At 40.0% G+C, this 13,004-nt stretch overlaps 1 protein-coding gene across 1 annotated transcript; it reads right to left on the bottom strand.

Moving 5' to 3' along the window:
* Positions 1-563: 563 nt before the first annotated feature.
* Positions 564-4,641, bottom strand: LOC131245446 (CASP-like protein 1B1). Its single transcript, XM_058244927.1, has 3 exons — positions 4,346-4,641; positions 2,015-2,135; positions 564-924 (listed from the first exon to the last, which is right to left on the bottom strand). The coding sequence occupies exons 1-3, from the start codon at positions 4,609-4,611 to the stop codon at positions 697-699; spliced, it is 615 nt and encodes a 204-aa protein (XP_058100910.1). The 5' UTR covers positions 4,612-4,641; the 3' UTR covers positions 564-696.
* Positions 4,642-13,004: the final 8,363 nt, after the last annotated feature.

Below are 13,004 nucleotides of genomic sequence, written 5' to 3'. Positions count from 1 at the left end.
AAGATCAAGCAGCTCCACTCATTAGGTGGCCCGCACACCATTTCTACTTCTTTCAAACCGTTCATCATCTACATAGACGTGTGATCCACATAAGTTGCGTTGTTTTTCACCGGCTCAGAGACAGTGTGGCCCATGCCACCCACCTAGCCTGGGCCCAGGCTACGACCATCTATTTCAGGCTTGATTTAGCCAATGCCTCCACTTGGTCATATGAAATTGATGACCCAACAAGTAATTGGGGTGGATTTGGATGTGCACAAAGGACTAATGTGACAGCCCGGCCTGGCCCATCCCAGAACGGTGCTTGGCGAGCAAGCTGAACCGGGTTTGAACCCAGATGCTTATCTTGTGGGCTGGTCTGGTCCATAGCCCTGGTATTTAACATATGGGCCGGGCTTGGAAAAGCCCATTACTAGCCCAGACCACAGACCCCAAAAGTGTAGCCCACCTAAGAAACCCAACTAGAGTAGAAAAAGATAGCCATTCGTGGATGTGTGCACCCCACATTAGTTGGACCAATCAAAATACACCACAAACAGGTTTAGAAGAGAAAATCCGCCCACTTATCAAAGGAAGGAAAGGAACATTCCAAACCCATCTTTAATTAGAAAACGGAACACCAAACAAAACAAACACGCAAGCACACAGTACAGGAGGGTCCATCATAAATCGGTGCACACGCAAGTGCAAAGTCTCTTAACGACATGCCCGGTTCTTGTAAAGAGCAACGGTGGATAACGCATTGAGAGCCATCAAAAGACCGACGCTGATGAAGGATGCGATGAGGGCCCCACCACCATGGTCACAGAATGTCTCGAACCGGTCGCAGATCTTGTTCCACCTTGCATGTGTGTTGCCATTCTTCCCAAGTTCAGCCATTGCAGCTGCACCTGCAGCGGCAGCTGAGACTAGAGATACCATCATCTACACAACATCCATCGCAAAACATAAATATATCAAAAAATCAACAGGTAATAAATGGGCCATATGTTGGGGCAGGTTCTGGACGGGCCACAATTACCCATTTTCTTGCTGGCCCTGAAACTAAGTCCATTGATCGGCCCATTACTAAGTGGGTTTGCACTTTAGGCCATGGCCCACCATTGTCAGTCATAAATCGGTGCTGGACTGGACTTGGACTAGACCTCAAAAATATTTGATAGACTTCGGCCGTATCCAGCTCATTAATTAGTGGGCTTGAAATTGAGGATTGGGCCTACCCCGTTGGGCAAACAGTAGGCCCATCCTTCGTCCTTGGCGGGCCTGGAACCAGAAAGATCATCTTGGCCCATTGCGAGCAGTATAGATAGGAGGATGCTCCTATGGTTATAAAGATCATTGTTCACAGATCAGGAATTGGGTAGGGCCCACTTTGAATCTCTGTATGGGAAGATCATATAGTGTTGTTGACCTCTATAGGGCACACTGGAATTGTTTACCAAATCCAATCCGTGCATCAGGTTCTCCGCCTCAAGTTTACCATGGAGACCAAAATCAGGTCGGTAATTAGGTGGGTCACACTTAAGGAACATTGAAAATCATTCATAGGATCTATAAATTCACTTGGTGTGTCCCACTTGGAGCTTGGAATGGCCTAAATTTTGTTGGGTCCATTCTTCCATGTGGACTCTGACTGATGAATGGATTGGATGGAATATAAAAAACATGATGGGCTGCACAACTCTCCGGAAATTTTTATTGCTTAGGCGTCCCATCCCAACTCTTCACGTGATGTGGCCATCTTAGTTTCCAATGAGGCTGAAGTTTGGCCCCATTTCCTAACATTCAAGGGTGCACCTAATGAACAAAATATATCTCGTGCACACATCAAGGCTGGCCCCACGCATATACTGGGGCAAAAATCAAGATGGTCCATTCGGAGCCAAGCTACACCATCATAAAATCAATGGACAACTGATTGGCCGGTTCAGTGCATGTGTGTGGTCCACCCAATTAGTGGATCATTCCAATTTTTTCTCAGTCAAAGAAAAAGAATGAATGAAATGCTTATTACCATGTCTGAGATAGTGACCAAAAGCCCAAGCCCTTTTATTTGCAACTTACTACCATATAAGCGAAGCAGCAACAAGGATATGTTATGGAAACTGGCAATAGCATTGGCTATCACAAAGAACCTGCATCACAAAATCAATGTCAACATGAGCAATGAAAGAATTTAAACATGAGAAAATCACCACAACCAATATTTAAAAAATTACAAAATGGTCTTTCTTTAATTGAAAATTTATTTCTATCACAATGATCCGTATCCTAGTTCCTGAAAATATTCAATGTCAACCATCCAACAAAAACAACTGCATGCATGGTTTTTAGAGACCAATATAGCTAATGAACAAATAGAAATAATAATAGGCATTGAATTGGAAATACCTAAGCATGCTATCCTAATAATTTATCTTGAGTGTTTTCTATCTATAATTACATATATATTTTAATTATTAATTTATTATAATGTTTTGTTTTGTTTATTGTCAGTGAGATCTTTCAAGTAATATCCTGATAAGACTTGAAATTTTGAAAATCTTGCATGAAATTCCAAAACTGAAGAAATCGTGGAGAACGAGATAGTAGCCCTTTGGATGTTGGTCTTTTTTTAATGACCATCCATTTTTTGCGAACCATAGATGGGATTGTCAGCATCATCTAACATAGGTGCTTTTCTAAAATTGATTGAGATTATTGAGTAGACGATAAGAATACATTTCATTGGATGGTTAATATTAAAAAATATTCACTAGTTCTATTTCAACAAACTAGTGCGCAACAACTGTAGGTTGTATGTGTCACACACCATGCTGCGCATATTCCATCCAATTTGTTCATCAGGCGGGCCTCACCAGGATGAACAGTCAGTCCAAAAATTGGCCAGATTCCAAGTTTGGGCGGTCTACACCACATGAATTTAGAGGTTTTAAGCTTGATTTTACATTGTTCCCTATGGTGTGGCCCACCTGAGTTTTGTATCGGGATTATCTTCGGTGGCTTTATGGTAAAAATGAAAAAGTGTAGGGGATGGAGGGAGTGGATTTCACATGTAGAACACAGCAAGCTTCACATAAATCGGCCATTTTACACACTGAGGACCAGTGTAATGGAGGGCCAGGCTACTGCACCATTAATCTCCTGAATCCTGTAGGACAGGCCAAGCCTAAACCAGGCCTGTAATAGAAAGATTTAAATGGTTAAGATTTTAAATAGTCTAATCTAAGATTTTTTTATTTTTTTAATTATTATTATTATTATTATTATGGAATATCCCTATTTACAGCAAGTTCCATCATATAAATGGGCTGGGTCATTTAAGGATGGCCCAGATCAAACGTATCTTTAAGGTAGACATGTATGGTGATTGGAATTCGCTTACAAATGTCTTCAAAACACCAATCAGGTGATGATTGACCAAGTCAATATGCTGGGCCGGGCCATTCTTCGTTGGCTCCAGCCCAACTAAGCCCGACACCACGCAATGAGCTGGGGCGAGGGCGGGTATGCGGTTGGGCCAGATCCATTCCTAAATTCCTAAGCCTTGGTCCAGGCCTAGCTAGGCCTGTAACAACAATTTATTTAAATAATTAAAGGTATGAAACACTTGAAATTATTGACCATTAAAAATGGCTCACTCAGTACGTACTGAGTAAAATCTGTTGGGCCCACTGGGAATGTAAGTGGTTTATCCACGCGGTCCATCCATTTTTCCATCTCATTTTAGACATTGAGCCCAAAATTGAAGCATATCCAAATCTTAAGTGGACCATACATAGGAAACAGTGGGAATAATGATTTCCACCATTGAAACCTTCCTGGGCCCCACAGTGATGTTTATTTGTCATCCAAACTGTTCATAAGATCACACAGATATGGATGAAGGGAAAACACAAATATCAACTTGATCCAAAACTTCTGTGGCCCCCAAGAATTTTTCTACAGTAGACGTTCAATCCACACTGTTTCCTGTGGTGTGGTCTACTTGAGCTTCAGATATGTTTCATTTTTGGGATTAACCTGTAAAATTATCTGGTAAAACGGATGGATGGAATGGATAAAATAAATATATCACGGTGGGCCCCGCAGAGTTTACTCACTATGCTCAGCGTACTGAGTTACTCGGTACGCAATCCGCTTCCGACCCGGATCCATTACGTCATTAAACTACAAAGGCATGGCAATTGAAAAGGCCTTTAAACATCTAATCCTTTTGTATAATGTCACCCCTCCTGATGATTAGACTGAGCTAACGTACTAGCTGGGCCATTCATCATTACCCGGACATGCCAAGTTCAAGTGCCGTTGAGAGAGAGAGAGAGAGAGAGAGAGAGAGACTTACACAAAAGCTGGGGTTTGTTGAAACTTGGCAGTGACGGTTCCAGTAATAGGAGTATTTCCAACCAATGCCACAACCATTGTTTTGCTTTGCTTGTTCAGTGCCATCACAAGTGTAGCTGAGAGCGTGGCACATATTGCTAGCACCCTTAACACCACAAATGGCCATTCACTTGCCTTTGCTTTTACTACTAGACATGACCCATCAAACCCAACCGTTGGTTTCTCAAGGTCTTGTGGCCTAGGTTTTCCACCATCTTCAACATCCATAGCGAGAGAGAGAGAGAGAGAGAGAGAGAGAGAGAGAGAGAGATGGGCTTCGAAGATTGTAGCAAGGGGTGCTTTTAATACAATTTTTTCACAAGGGAGAAATAATATAGAATAATCTTACTTGTAAGCGAGAGAAAGCTGCAATGTAAATATTTTCATGGATTTATTTCATACTCTGGTGAAGTGTGACGGTTCATACGCACGCACTTGGCAATTGTATATGTGACATGCATGTAATTAAAATCGAACCGTTTAAATTTTAGGACCCACTGTAGATAACCCATGATTCAAAATATACATTGATTTAACAAATCATCATCTCCAATGTTGTTGAATGTGGACCATTGACTATTTTTCATTCCAACCATCGATTAGATGTCCCCCAACTGACCAGTTAAGGAACTATGTGGTGCAATTTTTTGAAATGAAATGAAAATTTTGAACAAGGGTGGCCCAACAGGCTCGACCAAAGGAACTCAAAATCAGGGCCCAACCCCTGGTCCACCCATAGTCAGGCCTTATCAATTTCTGAGTGCATGTGTATGTACCATCACACTCTGCAGTGCATCGATTTGTTTCCATTTCTTACGAGACGGAGAAAGATATTAGATTATCATGTTGTGCGCGTGTGCCCGAGAAAATGGTGTATGGCTAATGCGAACCGGCCATCCAAATCCTACTACCATGAGCCATATGTAGAAGATCAGAGCCGTTCATCAGGTGAGTTTTACTATGATTGTTGGGTGACACAAAAATTATTCTAGTATGTTCATTAGATCATCCACACGTGTAGTTAAACGTTCATCATTAGCCAACTTTTTACAATTGTCTCTCTTCTTTAACCCGTGTCTCACTTGATGATCACACTAGCTTGATTTTCGAAAAGCAGCACGTACACATCCAGGCTACTGTCATTAAAGATCCAGATGTCTCAAACATGTGCATGTTAGCACGTGTGGAGATAGTAGGATCCCATGGCCATGGCATTTCGTATCGCATCTTGCAGTAGAAAGCGAGAGTTTTTTTTTTTTTTTGCATGTAAAGGACATGCATGATCCTCGAGCCAAGGACATGCACAGCATACTCGAGCCTTTAGTTTGCGCACGTGGGGCCCATATTTTAAAGATTCATACCAAATTCGCCTTGTGGAAAACAAACTCTTATGGCTGTTAATCACCAGACTGGGCCAGCGAGCTTTTCATCTTGGCCCACCTTGGGTAGTAATAAGCCCATGGATATATAAGTCTTGGCCGGTCTTAAATTTAAGCCCGTTTACTAATCCAGCAGGGGTCGGGCTATGTCAAAGAGTCTGTTGGGCAGTAAAGCTCAATCTTAAACCGGACTTGGGCTCGAGCGCCCTTGTATGTTTATTATGGGTTGATCAGGCATTCGTTATTATGGCCCACCAAGCCCGGGCTGTGTGATCAGGTCTAAGTTGTACTTTACCAACTGGGTTTGAATGGACCTCAGCCCCGCCTGTTGAGGGAACTGAAAACTTGGATTGGAATCAACCAGATTGGAAGATCACAGAAGCTAATTACTGGCCATTTTCCGTAGCGAAGATGGGCCACTGCTATCTTGTCTTCCTTGGCCATTGAAGTGCAATCCACGATCCATGGCAGGGCCCATCTTATCAACAATCTGGATCACTGATCTGTGGACCCACTTCTACAAACTCAAGGCTCGAGGACATCTGTGCATGTTCTGGGCTAGTGGATCGTACAAATTCTCTTGCATGGATTACCTATTTCATTTGTTGGGTCTAACAAGCTAATTGAGTATATGGTTTCTCTAAAGAGCAAATGCTAAAGCCATTCACGCGAGGACAATTGGAAGGGATGAATCGCACCATGCATGCCAACATAGCATATGTGTGTCAGATCTGGGCCATGTATCATCTGGGGCTCAACGTGAACATGCCCTATCACAAAACAATATCTCATCAGCAAAGCCATTTATACACATTAAACATAGGTCGTCAGTGATTCTCTTTCTAACCGTTCATTTTTCTCACACTTAGTCCAGCCCACTTATGAGTGGATTGGCCTGGTTTACAGGGACGGTTATGTAAAAGCTTAGCCTGACCTAACAAACAGCCTTGATATAACACACAAGTGCCACGTTAACACGTATGCAGTATTCCTTATCTTTTAACTTATGTACCATGTTGTTTATGTTCATTTTTTCCTTGTGGGCGGTTGGGATTTCATTGGCATATCTACTCGTTTATACGTGTAAGAAAAATCCAAACGTCCTTGTAGAAATTTTGGTCTGGTGGGTGTCATTTAGATGAGAAAAGAATGAAAAAACAATAATAATAACAACGGAAAAGACAAGAAGAGAAAAATCAATGTTAGATAAACCACGATCATCAGGCATACATTAACACTCAATGGTATTCCATATATTTACGTAAGAAGGGAGGTATTTGATACTCTGGCGGGGTGTGATGGATGATACTCAGGCACTTACATTTCTACACATGGAAGATATCTTACTCAAATTTGACTGTTCAAACCAAAGAGCCGACTTTAGATAAGTCATAACAGTAAAATAATATTAATTATGTGAGATGTTGTCTCTGATTTTCAAATTTTGTTTTCTGAATTTGAGTTGCTGTTTATTTTCATGCTGGCCATCCCTTAGATATCAATTAATTGGTAAGGTAAGTTATTGTTTCACTCTAATTGTTATTTTATAAAACATCTAAAGCACGGCCCACCATATGGACGGTTTGAATTGAGTTTCACATATGCCCCATGTACAATTTCCAAGTTTCGCCCCGATCACGTAGATTACACTGTGGCGGAGTATCCAACTTTTTCTTTCTACTTAAGCATAGTGGGCATTAATTTATTGTGCTTTCTTGAAGACATGAATAACGAAAATTACTATATGATCCTCAACAGTACACATGGGTCCATTATTCAGTAACTGGGTCCATTTGAAATAATGAGCCCACTATAGAGGGACAGAGGCCTACTTATCTTAGAGATGGGAAGATCTTATTTGCCAACCTCTTACCTTTCTTCGGTTAAACGTGGACTCGTGGAAGTATTTGTGTTGTTGACAATATATTTACGGAGCATGGATTAAAAGGTTACATTGTCATATCAATGATGTTTTTGGGAGTGGTCCATGTTGGGGGGTTGAAAAGAAAATCTTAAATTTGAATTATTTGACAATAAGCAAATGCAAACAAAGCATATATAAGTTACATGAATTTTATATGGAAAAACCTCTATGGAAAAAAAAAAAAAAAAAAAAAAACAACCATGGTAGAAAACGACAACAAGCATTGCGAAAGCGATAAATAAAAAAGATAGAAGAACTTACAATTCCGAAAACCCTCGTTTTCTCCTCTCTAATCATAAAACCGTTTAAGCCCTGATTATTCTACCATAATCCCACAATTTATATATATATATATATAACATAACATAACACCCGAATTAGGAAATCAAAATTGAGTGTGCCGTCGTTCTAAGCATCGATCAATCGAGCAGTTCTCGATCGATCGAGCACCACATGTTCAATCACTCAAACATGTTCAAAAGTGTCTAGAGAGTTTACAAGTATTTTCAAAATTCGTTGATCGATCGAGACTGTCCAAAGACTAATATGTTCAATTCAGGGCTCACTCGATTGATCAATCAAACCATTGTTCCCTGTATAGATTAAAGACATTTAACAACAATCTCCATCATAACTTCAATCATTATGAACCATTATTCCAAGCTCCATCTCTGATCACCTCCATCATAACTTCACCATCGTCATCGCTTTTTGTGCACACTCTGTCTTTATCAAACTTTCGCCAAATCTAGAGAAGTCAAACAGAATAAGAACTTTTCCATGTAGAACCACCTTTGTAAGCATGTCCGTCGAATTCACGTTCATATGGATCTTCTCGAAAGTGACCTACCTCCCTTAAGTACTTATTGGATAAAATAATGACGAATACCAACATGTTTAGTTTTATAATGGTAAAAAAAATTCTTTGCCAAATTGATTGTGCTTTCACTCTCACAATTAACCGGCACGGCTTCCCGTTGAAGTTCGAGTTCGTTTATCATTCCACGCAACTAAGCACCTTCTTTAAATGGTTCCGTCATTGCCATATACTTAGCTTTTACTATGGAAAAAATAACTAAAGTTTAAAGCTTCAACATCCAACTAGTTGTTTTATCTGTTATTAGAAACGAGTAACAAGAAGTCAACATTTTGTTATCCACATTCCCTGCATAATTAGAATCCACATAGCATCCCTCTGATTTTTCAAATGTCAAGATATAGTCCATTGTACCTCGCGGATAGCGAAGCAGTTATTTTACTACCTCTAAATGTTGCTTACCGGGGTTTGACATGTTTCTGCTCATAACACTGACCGCTTGTGAAATATTTAGTCTCGTAGAGACCATGACATACATTAAACTATCAGCTGCAGTCGAATGGAGCACACATGATATATGTCACTTTTCTTTATCTGTAATGGAACATTGCTCTGAAGAAAGCCTGAAGTGAACAATATGGGGGTGTGATAACTGTCTTAACCTTATCTATTCCAAACTTTACTAATACCTTCTCAAGATATTCAGCTCGAGACAACTGTAATATGCTCATCTCCCTCTCTTTGTGTATGTCTATACCGAAAATCCTCTTTACATCCCTCAGATCTTTCATTTCGAATGTCCCTGATAACTGAGTCTTCAATATATTGATTTCAGACATACTTTGATTGGCGATAAGCATATCATCAACATATAATACCAGTAGAATATATTTCACATCACTCAATGTCTTGAAGTAAACACAATGATCATATTCACTCCTAGTAAACCGCTGACTCATCATAAAGCATTAAACTTCTTGTACCACTGTCTAGGTGACTACTTTAGGACGTACAATGACCTCCTTCCAAATGGGGAGTTACACCAGTTCCCACATTTTATTCTTGTACAAAGAGTCTACCTTGTCTTGTACGGTTATCATCCACTTCTCAATATCTGAATCATCCAATGTTTCCTGAAAGGTAAATGGATCCTCCTCGTTTATAATGATGTCAAATGCAATATTCGAGTCATTTCTGTTTCTATCCAATAATCTGCAATCTTTAAGTGAATTTCTCCTTATATATGGTTGATCCACCTACTCTTGTACCTATTCTTGTTGCTTGGCTTCAACGTATGTCTCACCTTTTTCAATTTTAACATTAATAGTTGCTAACTTTCTTTTTTCCTTCTGTTCTTCCTTACAGAACAATGAATCCTCGTCAAACTTGACATCGCGACTTATTGTGATCTTTCATGTGACCTAGTCATATAGCCTATATCCCTTCACACCATCACCACAACCAACAAAGGGTATTTTTTTCACCCTTTGGTCTAGCTTATCTCACTAAACTAATGGTACATGAGAGTAAGTACTACAATCAAATACTCGCAACCTAAGCAGTCTACATCATGACTACTCCACACTTTAAAATTTTACAACCGATCGGCATATACGAAGACTGATTCATTACGTAATAAGTCGTGTTAACGCCCCTAGTCCATAGCTCCTTGCCTAACCCATCGTTGCTCAACATGCTTCAGGCTCTCTCCAAGAGTCTAATTTATTAGTTTCACTATACCATTCTGCTCTGGTGTGTGCTTGATTATGTTATATCGTATGATCCGCTCATATTTACAAAACTAATTGAATTCTTCACTATTATCTGTCATTAATACTTTTAATTTTTCCTGACTGTTTATCTACCATCGCCTTCCACACTTTGAAGGTGGCAAAAGTATCTGATTTATACTTCATGAAGTGTTCCCACATTTTTTTAAAGTAGTCATCTATGAATGATACAAAGAGCGACGACCCCTCTCTAGAAACCATGGGCGACGGCCCCCATACTTCATAATGCACGTAATTTAAAATACCCTTACTAACATGCTTTCTAGATTTAAAATATAACTACGATTGTTTACCATATATACAATGTTCGCATATATTTAAATCAACACTTTTAAAAGTAGGATTTAAGCATCGATTTGAAAGTACATTTATACCACGCTCACCCATGTAGCCTAGATGTGCATGTCACAAGCATGTTGATGTGGATTCTACTGCAGATGCTGCAACTCCACTTGATACGGTATTCCCAATAAACTCGTAAAGGTTGTTACTCCGATGTGCTTTCATCATTTTGAGTGCCCCTTTTGAAACTTTTAGGACACGATCAAACCCAATGAGCTTGCACCTAAGTGCATCGAGAGCTCCTGAGGACACTAGATTATTCCTCAGCTTAGTAACATATCTAACATCTGTCAGAATATGTTCCATTCATTTAAATATCTTAGTACGCATTGTTTTAATTCCAACAACCTTGCAGGTAATGTCATTACCCATAAATATGTCTACCATCACAATGACTATAACTACTGAACCATTCTCACTAAAAAGTCATGTGGTATGAGGCCCCTATATCCAAAATCTACTCATAACTGAGATATCCAAATTTGAATGTAGTCAGAACATAACCATCATCCACCTCTTCGCTAGATTCTGCATTGTTAGTGTTAATTTTTTTCCTTATGGACTTTAGGATTTCAACAACCCTTCTTCATATGCCACTGTCTTCCATAGTTCTAACACTTCATCTAAGTTTTCCTTTTCTGACTCAAAATTCATTCCCTTAGCTATCAACGCATTCATGGATGACCCCATGCCATTATCCTTCTTTCTCAACATTTTCGACTAAAAGGCTAAGATGATAATCTCGACATCAACGGTCTCTCTAACATGAGACATACTGTCTATGAAGCTATGTGAACTTTAGAAGAGAGTTTAATAAAATTAGGGCTTGATCTTCCTCACCAATCTTCACTTCCACACTTGTCAATTTGCAAAGTATTTGATTAGACCTGCTGATGTGATGATTAAGATCCGACCCTTCCACCATCTTCAGATTATAAATTTTCTTATTCAAATACAGATGATTCAATGACGATTTCATCATGTACAAGCTATATAACTTCTTCCAAAATCCTGCGGTGGTATTTTGATTAAGGAGATTGAATATGATGTCATCCACCAAACATAGTTTGACCGAGGTTTTCACTCTCACATTAAATTCTTCAAACTCTTCATTGCTCATAGATGTTGGACGCTTCTCTACACCAAGGAGTTCGTGTTGAAGCCCTAGTTGAACTGGAAAGCCTCAAATTTTCACCTTTCATAATTCGAAGTTATTTTTATCAGTGAAATTCTTCGTTTCATACTTTACGTTTGAATAGGGCTGTATATGAGCCAAGTTAGCTTGAAAAGTTCGCTCAGCTTGGCTTGATCTAGCTTGGCTTAAATGACGACTCGAGGCAAGCCAAACTTCATATGGCCCAACTTGTTTGGAACACGAGCTGAGTTTTATCATAGTGGATCTTGACTTGACTCGAACTCGGGTCGGCTCGAAGCTCGAGCTTGGCTCTACTCGAATACATACATACATACATATATATATATATATATATATATATATAATTTTTTTTAAAAAGTTAAAACTTAAACCCTACCCTACCTGTCCGTCCCTTTCTTACTATTTCCCTTCTTACCCAACTCGTCACGCTAGAGCTCCTCTCTCTCTCGTGCCCGAGCTCTATAGTCTCTCGCTCTCTCTCTCTCTCTCTCTCTCTCTCTCTCTATTCGGCCACTCGAGCTTGACTCGGCATCTTCCCAACTCGTCTTAGCCAAACGACCTGCACTTGGCCACTCACCTAAGCTCTCTCTCTCTCTCTCTCAACACCAACAACAAGGTACATCTATGGCTTTATTTAATATTATATATATTATTAATTGAATATTTGATTTGGGAATTAGGTCAGATGCGGGTTGTGTCGGGTTACTTGGTTGAGTCGGGTGCAGGTTGGGTGTTGGGTTGGGTCGGGTTAAGAGCAAGCTCGACTCGACTCGACTCGAGGTAAGCTCGCCTCAACTTGTTCTACTAGCTCGCCTCAAGCTTAACTCGAAAGGATTGTCAAACAAGCCAAGTTCCAACGGTAAGCTCGAGGCCAAGCTCAAGCTCAACCTTAAGCTTAAGGAGAGCACGAACGAGTCAAGCCAAGCTTGGCCCACCTCGCCTCGATGTATAGTCCTACGTTTGAACCCTTAATCGTCATGTCTCATATCTAAACTTGAATCCCCAATCTATCTTTGATACCACTTATTGGGGTATTATGGAAGTAAACCCCAAAATTGGATCACATGACAATAAGTAAACACAAATAGAGCATGCACAAGTACACACAATTTTAACAAGGAAAAACCCTCGTGATTAAAAAAAAAAACACAACATGTCACGCCCCAAACCCAGAAATCGGATTCGCAGGAATCCCGATTACTGAATCCGGTGC

This window comes from Magnolia sinica, chromosome 1 (assembly GCF_029962835.1).
Source record: "Magnolia sinica isolate HGM2019 chromosome 1, MsV1, whole genome shotgun sequence".
In the NCBI taxonomy this organism is placed as follows: Eukaryota; Viridiplantae; Streptophyta; class Magnoliopsida; order Magnoliales; family Magnoliaceae; genus Magnolia; species Magnolia sinica.
This window is presented reverse-complemented; position numbering and strand designations above follow the sequence as displayed.